The sequence below is a fragment of the Sciurus carolinensis genome, chromosome 3 (assembly GCF_902686445.1).
Source record: "Sciurus carolinensis chromosome 3, mSciCar1.2, whole genome shotgun sequence".
In the NCBI taxonomy this organism is placed as follows: Eukaryota; Metazoa; Chordata; class Mammalia; order Rodentia; family Sciuridae; genus Sciurus; species Sciurus carolinensis.
The window spans coordinates 26192818-26210095 of record NC_062215.1 but is presented as its reverse complement, the minus strand read 5'-3'; the positions used below and the strand labels follow the sequence as shown (position 1 = coordinate 26210095).

The following is a 17278-nucleotide window of genomic DNA, read 5'->3' as shown; positions in this document are numbered from 1 at the left end:
GGCTGCGTAACCTCGCGCCGCCTGGGAAGGCCTCGGATCTGCTGCGCCACCTGCCGGACACCGATGCGCTCACCGCAGCTGCCTATCCTTCCTTTCCCAAGAACGTGGGGCACGCTGCAATCTTTGGCACCCTATGCCAGGCAGGGCAAGTACACGGAGCCATCCAGGAGCTTAGTTTGTCCCATCACTTCCTTCGCATTTCAGGTGCCTGGCTCAGAGATGGGCGCTGAGGACATCCAGGTGCATATACGATTGGGAGAAGCCAACGAACAAGTCAAGACAGACAGCGCAATGAATGCAATGCCTGCTGGACGCCAGGCCAGTCTGCTCAGTGCTGGTAGGGCCCCTGTTACAAGAGCCATGGAAGTCCCTGAGGGAGGAGAGGACATTGGGGCTGGATCTTGAAGGATCAGAAAACCCCCCCGGGGGAACTGGCTTGGCCAGGAGAGTAGGCTGTGATCTCTAGGTCAGACCAAGCCAGGACAGTCAGGGATGGTGCGTGCAGGACAGACAGGGAACAGGTGAAGAGTTGGGAAGGCAGGCCCCAGGAGAACTCTCCTCCAAAGTGGCAAGATCATGGACTCTGGAGTCAGACCATGAAGGACAGATCAGGTGACTCTGGACAGTCCCAATTCTCACTCCCCTTTTCTAGCTTGCAGTTCTCAAGAATGACTGTAGAATGTGCTGGAGGTACAACTACTGAGATAAGGAGGAAGTGATCAGAACAGCTCAGGCTCTGTTTTAGTACCCCCTGTCCCCAGCCCCACAGAGGACTTCTTTCAGTGTTTTAGCCCAACATGTCACATGATTGCCAACAGTAGGCTCCTTTCCAGGGCCCTTCAACTCTGGCGTAAGCAGGGCACACACAGATGAGACTCCATTCACACCAGGAAACTTTTCTGAGCCTTGGGGCAACTGGCTTGAAATGAATCCAAGGCTTCTGTTATCCCGTTTCCTATCTATAAGTAATACAGCCACTTCATATAGTGTGTGTGTGTGTTTTCTCTCACGGAACTTGGACAAGTTGGTGACCAGTGCACAGTGAATCTTCTTCAGATAGCTGAATTCTAATCCAGCTGTGTGACCTTCAGGAAGACCCTGAACCTCTTTGAGATTGTGAAATGGGCCTATGCCTACTTGATAAGAGTCATTGGCAAGATTTCAAAAGATGTATATGGAAACATCTAGTGTAGTGCCTGGCACTTAGAGGATCCTAAATATGTAATCATTTCTCAAAAAGTTAGGCAGTTGCTACTGTTGCTGGGGACAGACATCCTGGGAGGTAAGGACTGCAGGCAGGAGAAAAGTTTCTGACTCTTTGAACTGGGAACTGAAATGGAGGGAAAACTGAATAAACCCTCTAGCTTCACTTGCTTTTAATTATTTGCTTTTAGTTGACTTTTCAAATCACTAATTTTGGAGCTTGCAGTGGAGCAATATATTGAGTTTCCCACCAGTTCTGTAGTAGATAACACCCCTGATATGTGGATCATGATTATTACAGTTGCCTAGGTTACTTTCCAGGGATCCAAAGGCTACTTTGGTTGAAAACAATGATTCTTCACTTGGGCCTGTGCAGGTATCCAGTTGGTGACCTTTTGATGTCAAGGGACCAAAAACCTCACCCTCAGATCATGCTAAGGGCCCCCATTTTCTGAACTTGTGTCCTAGGAAGAACGATGAAGATTGCTTACACTGAGGTGTGATGGCATACACCAGTATGCCCAGTGACTTGGGAGTCTGAAGCAGAAGGATCACAAGTTTGAGACTAGCCTCTGCAACTTGGCAGGATGCTGTCTCCAAATAGAAAAAGAAGAAGGGGTGGGGATGTAGCTCAGTGGCAGAACACCTCTGAGTTTAATCCCCAGTGTACATGGGAGGGAGGGTGATCACACTTGGGATGCACAGATAGATCACTGATCACTTTGCTTCCAGTCACACTGCTGCATGCCTGAATCGCCCTGCCTCTTTATCCCATAAACATCCCAAGCCCTATCCAGTGGGAGGTGGATCTGAGGCCTGGTTCTCCCATCTCCTCACACTTTGGATGCTTCATGAATAAACTTTTCTTTGCAAAACTCATTATGTCAGTGATCAGCAAACTGCACGGCAGGCAAAACAGGCTGATTAGGTAACAATACCTATGTGTCTTGTGGAAGCCAGCTGTTTTTTATTTCTTGGGTCAAGTGATAGCCTGCTTTATTTTTATTGGGTTGATTGGGGAGGATGGGAGGAGTGGTAGTTAAAGAGTATTTTTTTTTGAGGTAATGACAATGTTCAAAATTGACTTTGGTGGTGGTTACACATATCTGTGACTATATTAAAAACCACCGGAAAACTGTATGTTTTAAATGGGATTTTTGAATAGTATATGAATTATATCTCAATAAAGCTGTGATTTAGAAAAAAGAAGAATATTTCTTGTTGGACTTATGTGGCAACAATGTGGAAAAGGATGGAATAAGTAAAGCTTACAAAAGAAAAAAACGGAAGCCAGGCATGGTGGTGCACTCCTGTAATCTCAGCAACATGGGAGGCTGAGGCAGGAGGATCACAAGCTCAAGTCAGACTTAGTAACTCAGCAACACTCTGTCTCAAATTAATAAGGGCTGGGGATATAGCTCAGTAAAGTATCCCTGGGTTCAATCCCCAGTACAAAAAAAAAAAAAAAAAAAAAAAAAGAAGAAGAAGAAAATAGAAAAGAATGGGTAAAATGGGTTTGCAACTTCAAAGGGATGGGTGAGGGTTAGATTAAGTAGGTAATCTACTTAAAAAGTAGTGCTCAGAGGAATAGATCTGGAAGCTGGTTTCCCATCAGACTCTTCCTTTCTCCATCCACAGTAGTTCCAGAGAGAGCACTCCATCCAGAGATTGGGAAACACAGAGCTCTTTATGCCAAGTAACAAAGAAGACCAGGGGCTTGGGGGAGGGGCAGGCCTGGTCAGACCCCTCCTCCCCTCGATTCACAATTTCAGATGTCTTTCCATCTGCTCTCGGAGTTTGAATTTCTGGATCTAAAGGAAAAACAAAGGAGTGAGAATCAGGTGTGGTCCCTGCCTGTTAGGGTGGGCAACCCCAGCTCCACAAGCTGTTTGCCTGGGACTGAGGGCTTCTTCAGCTTTTGGTGCTAAAATTGAGAAAGCCTGGGACAAATCAGAATGAGGTGACAGGTTAGGCCCCCTTGGCTGCCTCTCCTGCTCACCACTGAGAGGCATGGGTGGGGCCACCTGATGTCCCACACTGCCCTGCCCCTCCCTGGCCATCTCCACTTCACACACCTTTCCTGAGACAGTGAGGGGGTAGTCGTCGACAAACACGATGTAGCGGGGAATCTTGAAGTGGGAGATCTGCAGAACAGGAAGGTAAAGCATGACGCTGGGTTAGGGTTAGGGGCAGGAGGGCTCGCTTGGCTGGAGAGTCATGTTCATAAGGGCAGGAGATTCCCCGATCCTGGATGGTTGGCAGGGGAGCAAACACTCAGGGGTGGGGAAGATGGAGGGAGTGGAAGCTCCCACCTTCCCTTTGCAGAAAGCTTTGATCTCCTCCTCGGTGGTGGTCTCCCCACTCTTCAGCCGGATGCAGGCACAAATCTCCTCCCCCATCCGGTGGTCCTTCACTCCCACCACCTTCCAGGGTCAGAGACAAATACCAGACATCATCATTTTCCTGCTTGTTTCTTGCTTCTTGGATCTCACCTGGGCTTACCTGGCCTGGGTGCCTCACCTGCACTTCCTGCACCTGCGGATGTGTGTGAAAGAAGTCCTCCAGTTCTGCAGGGTAGATGTTCTCACCACCCCGGATGATCATGTCCTTAGAGCGACCCACGATCTTGCAGAAGCCCTGCTCGTCTATGGAGGCGATGTCTCTGTAGGCGAAGCCCAGGAATGCACTCTCACCTTTGCTTTACGTGGCTGGCTCACTTATTCATCAAACATTTATTGAGCACCTGCTCTGTGTCCCCTACTGCTCTAGGATCTAGGAGAAGCAGCGGGAATAAGACACATCCTCTGCAACTGACAGTTTAGATAGGAAGGCAGAGAAAAATAAACCAGTACAGTACCTATCACATATTTTCTCCTTCTCTTTCCTTGTCTGTGCATTTGCTTTTCAAGGCTGGTTTCTGTTTCATCATTCAGATCTTAGAACAAGTTTCCAGAGGCTTTCTCTGACCACTGGGTCTGAGGAAAGCTCTCCTCCCCATTACAGTCACTTTTTCTTCTATAATGCACAGAATTATAACCCCATTTCATTTTTTGAAGTTCAAAATGATCTGTCTTCCTCTGCCAGACAAGTGGGTAGTAAAAGTAGGGTCCTTTTCATCTTGCTTTCCATGGGGGCAGCAGCAATAGGAACAATGCTGGCCCCTAGGAGGTGCGTAATAAGAATGTGCTGTGCTAACAAACGAGTGACTGAATCAATCTTGGCTCCGATTTTGGGAGCACAGCTACAGCACACTGTCCTGGGGTCTTGTCCCCATGCCAGGTATGACTGCCCACATTGTACACATTTTAGAAATCAAGTCTCCAGGATGGGAGGGGCCCTCTTGACACCCATGCCCTCCTTGTGCTAATGTTCCCATCAGCCTCAGAACCCGCAGCCTCCCCTCAGTAGCCGGAGTCTCCACCCCGTCCTGCCTTCTCACCCTGTGCGATACCACTTGTCCTGCCCAACTGCTTCAAAGGTCTTCTGAGGCTCTCCCCAGTAGCCCTGCATGACGCAGTACCCTCGGATGCACAGTTCCCCGGGCGTGTTCAGCTCTGCCAGCTCCCCTGTATTCACGTTCACGATCCGGGCCTGGGACAGGTGAGCTTCAGGCTGGGCTCCTGTCCTCGTGTTTCAGGATTGGCAGCCCTCGAGAATGGGGAAAGCTTTGCCTTCCCTTCACCCAATAATGAAGTCTTCTGGCTCTGCCCATCCCAGTCCAGGGAAGGGAGAGAGGCCAGAGTAGACTCATCAGCAGTCAGAGACCTGAGCTGGGCATGAAAGAGCAGTCAAGGCCCAGGCCAGGGGTGCTGAGGGAAGAGCAGGCAGAGAAGAGCCTGTGGAGGGCCAGGCCAGCAGAATTATAAACTGCAGAAAGGAAGGGAGTCTCCTCTCACTTCCTGTTAAGCACCAAATAAAGAAGCCAAAGAGGGTGGCGTGGCAGTGCCATGTGAACAGGAGAGACAGTCTGAAAGCCTAGTACACACATCTACAATCCCAGCAACTCAGGAGGCCGAGGCAGGAGGACGGAAAGCTCAGGACTAGCCTCAGCACCTTAGTGAGACCCTAAGCAACTTAGTGAGACCCTGTCTCAAAAAATAAAAAGGGCTGGGGATGTGGTTATGGTTAAGACTCCCAGGGTTCAATCCCCTGTACCAAAAAAAAAAAAAAAAAAGGAAGAAGAGGAAGAAAAAGGAGACACAGCCAATGTGTCAAAAGAAGTGAGTCTCTGTGCCTCTGCTACTGCATCCAGATTATGAAGAGATTATGCCAGTTCCAGTTGACAGTCCAGTGGGATATCCCAATGTGCATGAGGCTGTCAGACACACGGGAGGGGCTCATATTCCTGCACACTCACTCCCCATGGGACTGCTCCAGAGGGGAGGGCAGGAGAGAGTGGTGACAGAGGAGGGGTTAGTCCCAGGAGAAGCAGCTGCATGGAACCCCTGGCAGTAACCCCTCAGGGACAGGGAAACTGGGGGCGTGTTAGCATAAAGCACCAGTATGGCAAAAGAGTCATGGCTGGGAATTTGAAATTGAGATGAGCTCCAGGGCAGTGTCTTGAGATGCAAGGGACCCCCAGAGGATAGGGTGCTTGGGAAACTGTCTACACCCAGCCAGAAGAGGAACTCTACCAAAGCGAGAGGCAGCGGTCAATGGGGAAGAAAGAGCTATGTAGGAAAAATCTCTGGGCTCTGGCTCCTCTTTGAGGCTTCCCTGGCTGCCCTGAAACAGACAGTAGGCTTGGCAAAAACACACCTCAGACAGGAAGGGAGGCAGCTGGCCGCTGCTCAGGGCCTCTCTCCCAGCTCTTCCCCTTTCAGGCTTCAGCCCACAGACAACCTCAGCCAGGCCCAGCAAGACCCTGCTTCTGGGGGCCCTCAGCATCTTCTGTGAGCTGTTGGGACCTCTAATGGAAAGCAATAAATGTCCCGGAGTGGTGGAAGTTGAGGTCTGGGGTCTTGGTGGGGGGCTCACCTCCGTGTGAGGCATAATTCTGCCCACACTCTCCGCCTTCTGCTCCAGAGTGTCCTCAGGGAAGTTCATGAAGGTCACGGGACTGTTCTCTGTAGTTCCATAAACAACCTAGAGGGTTCAGAAAGGGGGTCTGAAGGGAGCTCAGCAATTGCAGAGGGATGGTTGAGCTACCCGGGGCAGCTGAATAGTAGGAACTAGGACATCATTGGTTGGGAGGGGCCGGGGAAGGGGACAGAGACATTGATCTCTGCAGGGGCCCCAGATCTGAAATAAAATTGAGATCTGGGAAGCCACTGTCTCCTAGCCAGGGCTCTCTCAGTCCTGTCTCCCTAGAGTAGTCACATGTCTGTCTGTGGCTCCTGGCAACACCAACACCCCAGACTTCTTTCCCCCATCCACGCGCTGCCTTAGCCCCACCTTCCTGATTTCAGGCCCCAACATCCTCCATCCCTCCCTTCCAAGCCCAAGGCCTCATAAACTTGATGAGAAAGCCAGTCCACCTTGGCCAGCTGGGAGTGGCACAGACACAACCCACTCCCCAAACCTGGGACAAGTGCCTGGCCTTGGGGTGGCTGCCCTGAGCTCTGCAGAGTTTCCTGTAAATTTACTTTCATCAAAATAAAATACAGCCAGAGCAGGGATTCAAAACGCCTGTGGCACACACAACCCTCAGCCCCACCCCCGCACTTTCGGTGGTTGGAACAGCCTGAGCATCAGAAAAACCAGAAGCCAGCCTAAATACCATCAGGGAATGTTCTAGGCTACCCTATATTCTACTAGATCTTTCTATCAGCTGGTGTGGCTCTGACACAGCTGGGGTCTAGTTCCTCCCTACCCCCTAAAATGGACAATACCTCCTGCCAGGCAGCCCAGAACTTACCCTGGGACAAGAGCTGTGACCTGCCTGCTCACCCTCCCCTGTCCACAGGAATCCGGACATGGTGGCTGGCAAGTGGGCACACAGAGAACTGGCCCAGCTGGGGCGGGGCTGCCCACAACCTAGTGCATCTGGCAGCCTGAACTGGCCAGGACTGGTCCTGACCTCCCCACCATCCATCTTCACAGTCCTGGGGCCACTGCCCAGGGGTGGCCTCTGCCAAGTACACCTCGGCGCCACTCGGCTGCCACCCTGGGACCCTTCAGGGGCGGGTCCTGACCACTGGGGTAGGGATGATGGGATCGGGATATTTTGGGGGAGATCAAGGAGAGGGATGGTGTGACTGTGCTTGTTCAGTGGCCTGTGGTCTCCAGATGTTTTGCCAGTGCGGGTCACTCCCCCCGCCTCAGCCCAAGTCCCCACTCCTTTGCTTAGCCTTAGTCCTAGAAAAAGAGGGTGGGGTGCACGGGACAGAATCGCAAGCCTAGGACTAGGAGAGAAGAGTCAGGGAGGAGCCCTGGATGAAGAAGGAGCTCCCATCTCCTTAGGGTTGGCTCTGGAGTGTCTCGCCAGAAGGGGGAGCCCGATGCCAGAACAGCTCTCACGCTCGGCTGGCGCCGCACAAGAGTCCCATTAAAGCGCCGCGGGCTGGCCGACCGCGGCGAGACGCATCCGGCTGTCCGGCCGCTCTTCCTCTCTCCCCGGGTTCAGGGCACCCCGCCGAGTGTGCATTGGGTGGGGGAGATGTGGAGACTCAAATTTGAGCAAACAAATAAGTTCAGGGAACGCCTCCTCTCCGGTGTAAACTTGGGGCTCTAGACACACCCATAACCGCCCTCCACACTCCCGCCCCCCCCCCCCCCCCAAAAAAAAACCCAGGGAAAGGAGGAAGGGAGGGAAAGAGCATCGCATCTGAGAGCAGGTAGCAAAGGGACCGGACTGAGGCGTACAGTCTCGGACCCCCATGCATGGTCGCCAGGTGGGGGAAGGGCGCCCGGCCCCCTCGCCGTCGAGGGCGGCGGGGGGGGGGTCATCTCTGGGCGCGAGGGAGTTAAGTCCGGTGGCCTCGATGCTCCACGTAGTAGCTGGCTCAGGCCGCCGGCTGCGGTCAGGGCCACCGTATAAATAGGATGGGAGACCCGAGCGCCCAGGACTTGCCGCTGCCCGCACTCGGCCGTCGCTGCCCCTAGCCCCGGCTCCAGGCGTCCCGGCCATGGCCCGCGCGATGCTCCTACTCAGCCTGGGCCTTCTGGCCGGCCTTTTGCCGGCGCTGACCGCCTGCCCCCAGAACTGCCACTGCCACGGAGACCTGCAGCACGTCATCTGCGACAAGGTGGGGTTGCAGAAGATCCCCAAGGTGTCAGAGAAGACCAAGCTGCTCAACCTACAGCGCAACAACTTTCCGGTGCTGGCTGCTAACTCGTTTCGGGCCATGCCGAACCTCGTGTCGCTGCACCTGCAGCACTGCCAGATCCGCGAAGTGGCCGCTGGCGCTTTCCGCGGCCTCAAGCAGCTCATCTACCTGTACCTGTCCCACAACGACATCCGCGTGCTGCGTGCGGGCGCCTTCGACGACCTGACTGAGCTCACCTACCTCTACCTGGACCACAATAAGGTGACTGAGCTGCCCCGTGGGCTGCTGTCCCCACTAGTCAACCTCTTCATTTTGCAGCTCAACAATAACAAGATCCGTGAGTTGCGCGCAGGCGCCTTCCAGGGTGCCAAGGACCTGCGCTGGCTCTACCTGTCAGAAAATGCGCTCAGTTCTCTGCAGCCCGGAGCCCTGGATGATGTAGAGAACCTCGCCAAGTTCCATCTGGACAAGAACCAGCTGTCCAGCTACCCCTCCGCTGCCTTGAGCAAGCTGCGGGTGGTGGAGGAGCTGAAGCTGTCCCACAATCCCCTAAAGAGCATCCCGGAAAACGCCTTCCAGTCTTTTGGCAGGTACCTGGAGACCCTCTGGCTGGACAACACCAACTTGGAGAAGGTGAGTGCTTGGCTGCAGAGCTCGCCCTGTCTCCTTCTTCTCTCACTGAAGGCTTGGGAGCCAGGACCACATCTGAGCACCACCCCCTCTCCTCAAATTCCCTGTCCCTCTAGTTATCTCAAGGCAAGAAGCTCTGCCACCTCTCCCTCATTGTGTCACATCCCCACCCTACTCCTATCTGGCTGCTTGTCTCCTCACTGCCTTCCCAGGACTCCTGCATCTAAGAGGAGTGGGGCTACCCTGGCCCCACAAATAGCCTCTTAGGAGGCCTTTTTAGTGCTCCCAAACCCCCACTGTGAACGGTGCCCACCTCTTCCGGTTGGGCCTTCCACCCCTCCTCTGCTGTTTTTCCCCAGTCTCCAGTAAACCTACCATCCCATAAAGAAAGGTTTGTTTATTGAGAAGCCTTCCAGAGTTGCTGGGCAAATCAGGCCCACAAAGAGACCCTGTTCCTGGCGGGGGATGGCCTGTGTGCTAAGGTGGACCCAGGGGCTGAGGAGTGAAGGGTGAGCAAATACCTGAGGAAGACCTGGACACGCCCAGAGGTCCTGGTGGATGTGCTGCCGCCACCCCCACCAACACACACACACACACACACACACACACACACACACACACGCCACGACATCCTCAGGTTCATTTCACCTCTGTAGGGATGTCAAGGCATGGGAACCAAAGACTCCGCAGGCTGCAGGGCCCTACGAAGGAGCAAAGGCAAGCACACCATTGTCAGTCCTTTCACAAGACTCCAGGTGTCTCCCCGCAGGGAAGACTGGCTGTGCCTCACTGTCCCCCAGACTGCTGGCTGCCCTTTGTCCATCGCAGTAAACAGACCTGTCTCCTGTCTGTATTCTCACTTAGCCCTTCTTCCCCTGGGATGCCAGTCTGGCCAGATCCCTTCCTTGAGACTAGGAAATCACCCTGGGACAGAGGCTTCAGACAGGAGGTTTGGTAGGGGCCAGGACAAGGTAGAGGACAGTCTGGTCACTAGAGAATGTCACACCTCAACCTAGGCTGTAGGAGAGGGCACAGGCATGGAGAAGAGGGCAGAATGCTACCTGGGCAGCAGCCAGTTTTGCCTGGGTAAATGGAGCCTGCCAGAGCCTGCCCTTCTTTAGCTCAGGTCCTGCCCCAATTGCAGGTGGACTCCTCAGAGTGGGCTTTTGGTGGGCAGCAGAACTTTGGGTGGGTTAGGAGTGGCGAGACAGGAACAGTGGCGCCTGGGGCCAAGATGTGGGCACCAATGGAACATTTCCTCTGGAGCTGTCCAACTGGCCAAAGTCTCCACCAAGGTGGCTCCACAAATAGTGTCTGGCGGGCAGTGAGGATAGAGCTGGGGAAAGTCCCAGGACCCTGGAGCTGTGGGCAGCCTGGGCCTGCTGCCTACCCTGCCAGACACTGACCAGGTTCACCGTGTGCCAGCCTGGGCTCCTGGGGCCAAATTCTGGCTTCCTCACCAGCCCAGTGTTTGCACAGGGAGTGCGGTGCCCAGGGGAAGGGTGTGGGGTATGGGGTGTGGTCCCAGGGCTACTATTTACTGTCTAGTGTGACCCTGACTAAAGGGACAGAACTTTTTCCTATTCACCATCTGCTTGTTAGAAACATCTCTTATCTGAAAAGGGCCTTGTGGTAGCTCATCTAGATAACTTGATCACCCTGCTTTGAAAACTGCAACTCCTCTAGGTGCCAGGGCCTATGTTCCGGGGAAGACCTCACTCCTCTGTGGGGACAGAACTGGGAAAGGCTGGCCATGGGCTGGAGCACTCACTCCTGCCCACCTCGCCTCCCTAGTTCTCAGATGGTGCCTTCGTGGGTGTGACCACGCTGAAGCATGTCCATTTGGAGAACAATCGCCTGAACCAGCTGCCCTCCAGCTTCCCCTTTGATAACCTGGAGACCCTCACCCTCACCAATAACCCCTGGAAGTGTACCTGCCAGCTCCGGGGACTTCGGAGGTGAGGATATTCCCATGTCACCTCAGAGTCTCCCCTCATTTGGCCCTTCTTTTAGCTATCCTAGGCGTACATTCCAGATCTGCTACCTAGTAAGCATGGCACTCTGGGAGCCTCAGTTTCCCCATTTGTAAAATGACAGCTCCAGGCTATCCTGAGGTCAAGTCCATCCTGGCCCTAGAGCTCACTGCCCTTCCCTCCAGCATTCCCACACGCGTTCCCCAACCCCAGCAACTTTCTGTTTCTCCAGATGGCTGGAAGCCAAGACTTCTCGCCCAGATGCCACCTGTGCCTCACCCGCCAAGTTCAAGGGCCAGCACATTCGTGACACGGACGCCTTCCGCAGCTGCAAGTTCCCCACCAAGAGGTCCAAGAAAGCAGGCCGCCATTAAACAGGTAGGGGTTGGGGAGAAGGTCCCCCTTTTTCCTCTTTGGAGATTCTAGCAAGTGAGCTGGTATCGTCTATGGTTCCCCCATCTCTGCAGGGCAGGGACAGGAGGGGAGAATGGGGGTCCCCTCTGGGAGGACAAGACAGTGCCCAGGACTTCCATTGTCCTCTCCACACCGTCTGTGATGCTGGAGTCCTAACACCAGTGCTCACCTCACCACAGGTGCTGACACAGCCAGTCCTGGTGACTGGCCTCTGCCTTCTGCCGGAGAAGACTACTGACCTTCCCACCGCGTCCACTCCTCCCTACAGCCTCTGCTGATGCACAGAGCTGCCACACCGACACGCGTCCTGGCAGAGGGCCTCAGGCACTGTACCACCAACCCCGCTCCCCTGGGGGTACAGGGGAGGACCCACAGCCCCTCTCAACCTTCATGGCTGGCCCTGTTGTGGCTCCTCTCAGAGAAGCTGTTGCCAATGCCCTCGAGTCCAGCAGGACCAGAACAGGGTGATCATCAGGATGGTCACCCTCCCAGAACCATCTTTCTTCTATTCCCTCTTTCCCTGCCATTTGGAAACAAATATCAGACCCTTAGCCCACCCCTTGCTTCCAGAAATGGTCTCAGGCCCCTCCTCCAACTCTGCCAGTCCCACCTGCCAGGACGTTCTCACAGGACACCAGTGCTTGGCTGCACATCCTCCCATGCTGCATTTCTGCCCCAGATTTCTATAAGTATAAATTTATGTATGTATAGTATTTGCTCCCTGGTCGCCTATCTCCACGCCTCGTCAGGTGCTGAAGAGGTCAGACGATCTTTTCTCATTTCTGCTTTCTGGAGAGAGGGCTGGCCTAGGGGTGACCTTTGGAGATCTGGCTTCAGCTCATCCCCAGGCCTGTCATTCAGTTCTCACCCCACCCACAGCCCCCCTCTCCCATTGCCTCTGGCCACAACTCACCACCAGCTCCCTCATGTTCATTTTGTGGATGATGGCTCGGACCAGCTCCGGAGGTGCAGGGGACCCAGCAATCACACCTGAATCAGAGAGCAAAGCTGACTCAGCTCACCCTCTCCAGGTCTAGTGGGGAGAACATTCCCTTCTTTCCCTGATCCTGGGTCTACTTCCACACCCACCATCTGGCCTGGGGATTTGCCTCCCTCCCATCCACGTTTCTATAGTGCCCTTCCTGCCCCCTACATAAAAGACTGGCTCACCTAGGCCAGTTCCTGGGGGAAAGCAGCCCCCTCCCCATGCCTGGCCATCCTTGGCCCTACCCCACCTCCACATAAGGATGATAAGTCATAACTGGAGAAGTCTGGCTGGTTCATAATGTCCACGAACATCGTTGGGGTACCATACAGGGAGGAGCCTCTGTGTAAGGGAGGGGCTTAAAATTAGCCTTTGAAGTGGAAGGGAACTCCCTCTTCCCACCCACCATGCTCATTAAGGGCCACAGTCAAAGTTGTGGGGAACAAGTAGAAGCTCAAGGCAGGAACTGGTCTTCTCCTGGGAGTCCCCTACTACCCAATCCCAGGTCTCCTGACTGGAAGAAGGAGACCTTTTGGAAAAGGTCAGGACCCAGGAGCCATGACTAGGAGAATCTCATCCCATGAGTAGCCTGTCCACCAGTGCCCACTTCTCTTTGCTGATGGCCTCCAGCGCCTTCTTGCCATTGAAGCTCGGAGAGGACAGAAGGAGGGTGGCACCATACATCACACACATCATGGTGCCCCCCACGGAGCCCAGGCAGTGGTACAAGGGGCAGGGCATGACCACCCGCATCTCCTCTGGTGGCTAAAGATGGAGACAGGAGGCTGAGTCTATCATGGAAGCCAGAAGCCCCAGAAGCCAGTTCCTCCAGCCAGCAGGGGGAACCCAGCAAGCTGTCCCGCCCCTGCCCACTTCCCACTGCCTCTAAGCCTGGCCCCGCCCAGCCTATCTCACCTTCACATGCATTTTAAGGCGCTGGCCTATCATTTTGGAGTTGTTCACAATGTTGTAGTGGGAGAGGGTGGCCCCCTTGGGGCTGCCTGTAGTCCCCTACGAAGACAAGCAGGTGATATCTTGGTCTCCTTTCCCCCATCTCCTTCCCACCCTTGGCTACTGCCCAGGATCGATGCCCCAGATCCGTTTCCTCCTTTAGCATATGCACAAAAGGTCTACCACGGGCAGCATGGAGCCAGATGTTGGGATCCAGAAATGTGAAAGAGAAGGACTGGTGCTCAGGCCGCTCCATTTCAGTCTCGTGAGGTAGCTCAGGGAACTTTGCTGCCCACTAGCCAGGTGGGCTTGGACAAATTTTCTCTCCGGGCCTCAGATTTGCTTCCACTGAAGGACAGGCAGGTGCTACCAACTTTAAGCTCTGAGCCCCAGTGGCTCAGTCAGTCTGCACTGCCCTGGGGAGCAGGAGGGCCAGGAAGGGGTGATGTGATGTGGACCCCAGTGATTTTCCAAGGCAGAGAGGGAGAGTGGAGGCCAGTGTCAGGAGAGTGCCTGCTCCCCTGACTTCTCTACTGACTCCCCATCCCTGGGAAAGGCTCACAGTGGGAGGGGGCGTGTGTCAGCTGGGCTTGGGGCCTGGAGACCTCTGCCCTACCGAGGTGAACTGGACGTTGATGGGGTCATGGCAGGACAGGAACTGCTGGGTGTGCTGGAGCTGGGCCAGATGCTGCTCTGTGCCACCAGCCGCCACCACATCATCCAGCAGCAGGGTCCCCGGCAAAGGATCATCCAGCGAGATGACTGTGGTCAGATCTGGGAGACTGGGGGATAGGGAGGATGGTGAGAAGCAGGGGCTGTCGGGGAGGTGGGGTTGCTCCAGGGGATGCCAGTCCCACCCCTGGGGTGCAGTGGGGGATGAAGACATCTGGGATGCTTTGTGGTGCTCCCCAAACCCAGGATACACCCACCTCTCACTCTTCAAGGCCCCTGGCTCGGCCTTCTCAAGCTCTGGACAGATCTGCTTCAAGATGTTGTAGTATTGCTGGGTCTTGAATTGCTTGGGGAACACAAGGGCTTTGCAGCCCACCTGTGGAAAGGTGCCCCCCACTTGTGGTCAGCAGGAAGCTCCAGACTAATCAGCTGCTCTCTTATACACACGCATCATGACCCTGATGCATGCACACATGCCCCATCCTCTGACCCTCACACCAGTTGCACCCGCGTGCAGCTGACTCCACAGCAAATGCACAACTGCCAGTTCTGATACCACATCCTGAGACGTGTGCATCACACATGCACATGACCACGTGACACCCACGTGCTCCACAACAACACCCACGCCAGCTGTGTGTCTGGTCCACCACCAGGGAGTTGGGCCCTCTTTCCAACCACAAACAGCAGGAGGAGGGACACTGCACAGTGTCGCCCTTGCTGCATGCCCAGGTCAGCCTCTGTAACAACCGAAGACCCATGAACCAGACACCAGCAGGGCTCCTCCCGCAGGAGCTGGCCTACCTTTTTGAGGACATACTCCAGTTCCAAAGCCTGGTAGGCTGGGTTCACAGACACCTGGGGGAACAAAGAGGGTATGTCTGTCCTGGGCAGACACTCCACGCTGCCGCTACCTGTCTACTCTCAGAAGACACGACGTAGTATCCCCACCCAGGTCTCCTTGGTGGGCCTTAAGAACTACCTGACCTGAAACCAGCCAGCCACTTGTTTGGTTCTGGGGCCAAGGGGACAGTGGGCTCCTCTTGAGTGGCATCCCCCACTCAGACACCCCACTCTGCCATGCAAACCTCCTTACCAGAATGATGCCCGCCTGGGCAGTGGCCAACTGCATGAGCACCCATGCGTAGGAATTGGGTCCCCACATGCCCAGCCGGTCACCTTTGCAGAGGCCAATGCTTAGGAGACCAGAAGCAGCTTTATCCACCTGGTGCAAAGAGATGGAGCACAGGGGATGAGATGGGAGCAAGCAGGTAGGGGCCCATGACTCCCACCCTTGGCCTTGGCCCAGGGGTTCACATCAGAATCACCAGGAATGAAGGGACAGGCAGATTCGCCTCCATGGGCCTGCAGTGGAGCTTGGGGTACATGTAGTTAACAGTGCTCCCGGAGCTACGGAGGCAGGAGACGTCCAGAGCATGTCTGCCTCAGCTCCATCCACTTCTCCGGCTGTCGCTTGGGTCCTCAGGCAGCCCCAGCACACTGCCTTATAGTCATGACCCACTCTCCAGCTCCACCCAGTCAAGGCAGCCTGGGGACTGGCACCTGCCCCCTTTGAAGGTTCAAGGTCAGGACCCACCTCTTCCTTGAGCTGGGCAAAGTTCAGCCTGATGTCTTCATGGAGGACAACCAAGGCCTCTCGGTCGGGGAACCTCTGTACTGTGGCATCCAGGCACTGCCCCACGGTCTTGTTGATAAGAGGGAAACTGGTGTGGCCCCGAATGTAGCTGAGGCCCCCTTTAGGCAGAGGGGTGGTACGTTCCACTTCTTGGGAGCTGTGGGGAGAGGGTCATAGTCTGGGCTGTGCCAAGCTGGCTCCCTGCCACCAAGGACCTGGCACACCCAGCTGGGGTCATGTTGCTTACAATGTGTTGGAGCACAGAGTTTTCTCTGGATCTTTTTACAAGCCTCGGACACTTCCTGTGACCCTTCCCCAACCTCAAGCATAACTCCAAGGTAGTAGGATGGGGACAAAGTCCTTCTAAGTAGGAGATAAGGGGTCTTCCCTCGCCTGCCTTGGAAAAAATAAAGTGCCCAAGGGAAGTCTGTGGGAGTGAGCCCACCTACACAGAGAGAGATCTAACGAAGCGTGACTGTACTACAACCCCACGCTGCCTCCCGGAGAATAAAGAAGTCCCTGGAGTCCTTCCTTAGGAACCAGTGAAGTCCATGCTTGGACCCAGAGGCCAATCCAGGACCTTGGGCTTCTGGACTCCTTGATGGGCCATTGTTTCTCTCCTCTGGGTCTCAAGTTCAAAGATGGAATAGGCAAGGGGTTTAGGAGGCAGATGGTGGCCCCAGGAAAGGTGGCTGGAAAGATCCTGTTATTTGACAGCTTGGCCAGATGCCAGCAAGATGCTCGCCCCCTGCAGATGAAGAGGAAAGTCCCCGTGTTCCAAATGGCACCTGGTCTCAGGCTCCCACTCTCAGATGACATTGCAAAGCAGAGGTAATTGTGACAGGAAAACAACACATGGTGCTCTCGGGCACCACAGGGCAACAAGATAGAAGGAGCTGGTGCCACAGATGGACTGTCCCTGAAAAAGAAGCTGTCATCTCCAAAAGATTTTCTTATAAAAACAGAAATGGGGGAATGTAATGTACAAAACTGCTCCCCTGCCCTTTCTGGTGCAGCCATTTTCCCCGCCTCCCAACCACATGTCAATCTGTGAACATCCTAGCTAGCTATTGGTTCATCAGTCAGCTTGCAAGTATCCTTCTCCGTTATTGGTCCCCTGTTAGCCTGGCGGGATTCTTAAAGATAACTTCACCGCCATCTTTTCTCTCTTGCTTTTCTCTCCCCCTGACTTGCTTTCTTTCTCCTCCTCGCTTGCCACTCTCTCTGGCATGGGCCCTTTCTCTTTCCTTTCTCTTTTCCTCTCATTTTCTCTCTTACCCTGCAGGGAGACACTCAGTTTGCTTAATAAACTCCCTTATGTGATTTCCCGCTTCTGGCGTGGTTTTCGTGGGATTCCTTACAATCTCCTTTATGTCAAATGCCCGAGGTTGCTTGAATACACAGAAATGTGTTTCGGAAAACAGGTGAGAATCATGAACTCCCTTCTCCGAGGAAAAAGGCTGAGTGCAAAGAAGCCAGATGCCCGCAGGGATGGTAAATAACTCAGCTGCAGGCAGGGAGTCCGATGGAACTACAACTGCCTCACCCTTTCAGCCAGCCCTGCCACCCCTGATCCAGGGAGGAGGGCGTGGGGAGGGGCACTTCC

The 17278-nt window shown here is 54.4% G+C and overlaps 2 protein-coding genes across 2 annotated transcripts in view; one reads left to right on the top strand and one right to left on the bottom strand.

Annotated features, from left to right (window-relative positions):
* Window positions 1–2148: 2148 nt before the first annotated feature.
* The window catches only part of Acsf2 (acyl-CoA synthetase family member 2), a 74805-nt gene continuing 59675 nt past the window's right edge, over window positions 2149–17278 (bottom strand). The window contains exons 3-17 of the mRNA XM_047543795.1: window positions 15634–15829; window positions 15133–15261; window positions 14841–14894; window positions 14294–14412; window positions 13981–14146; window positions 13329–13424; window positions 13021–13178; window positions 12664–12755; window positions 12342–12418; window positions 6181–6288; window positions 4643–4794; window positions 3724–3865; window positions 3516–3626; window positions 3279–3347; window positions 2149–3014 (exon numbers count right to left, since the gene is read on the bottom strand). Coding sequence (XP_047399751.1) covers window positions 2964–3014; window positions 3279–3347; window positions 3516–3626; window positions 3724–3865; window positions 4643–4794; window positions 6181–6288; window positions 12342–12418; window positions 12664–12755; window positions 13021–13178; window positions 13329–13424; window positions 13981–14146; window positions 14294–14412; window positions 14841–14894; window positions 15133–15261; window positions 15634–15829 — 1720 coding nt within the window. The 3' untranslated portion in view covers window positions 2149–2963. The remainder of the gene's footprint in view (window positions 3015–3278; window positions 3348–3515; window positions 3627–3723; window positions 3866–4642; window positions 4795–6180; window positions 6289–12341; window positions 12419–12663; window positions 12756–13020; window positions 13179–13328; window positions 13425–13980; window positions 14147–14293; window positions 14413–14840; window positions 14895–15132; window positions 15262–15633; window positions 15830–17278) is intronic.
* Window positions 7977–12134, top strand: Chad (chondroadherin). The gene is made up of 4 exons (XM_047544702.1): window positions 7977–9044; window positions 10836–10999; window positions 11247–11392; window positions 11608–12134. Exons 1-3 carry the CDS (start codon window positions 8271–8273, stop codon window positions 11386–11388), a joined length of 1080 nt encoding a protein of 359 aa, XP_047400658.1. The 5' UTR covers window positions 7977–8270; the 3' UTR covers window positions 11389–11392; window positions 11608–12134.

Coding starts and splice junctions, on each gene's coding strand:
- Chad (XM_047544702.1), top strand. CDS start 8,271: ATGGCCCGCGCGATGCTCCTACTCAGCCTGGGCCTTCTGGCCGGCCTT. Junction 9,045..10,835: donor ACAACACCAACTTGGAGAAG/GTGAGTGCTTGG, acceptor TCGCCTCCCTAG/TTCTCAGATGGTGCCTTCGT. Junction 11,000..11,246: donor CAGCTCCGGGGACTTCGGAG/GTGAGGATATTC, acceptor CTGTTTCTCCAG/ATGGCTGGAAGCCAAGACTT.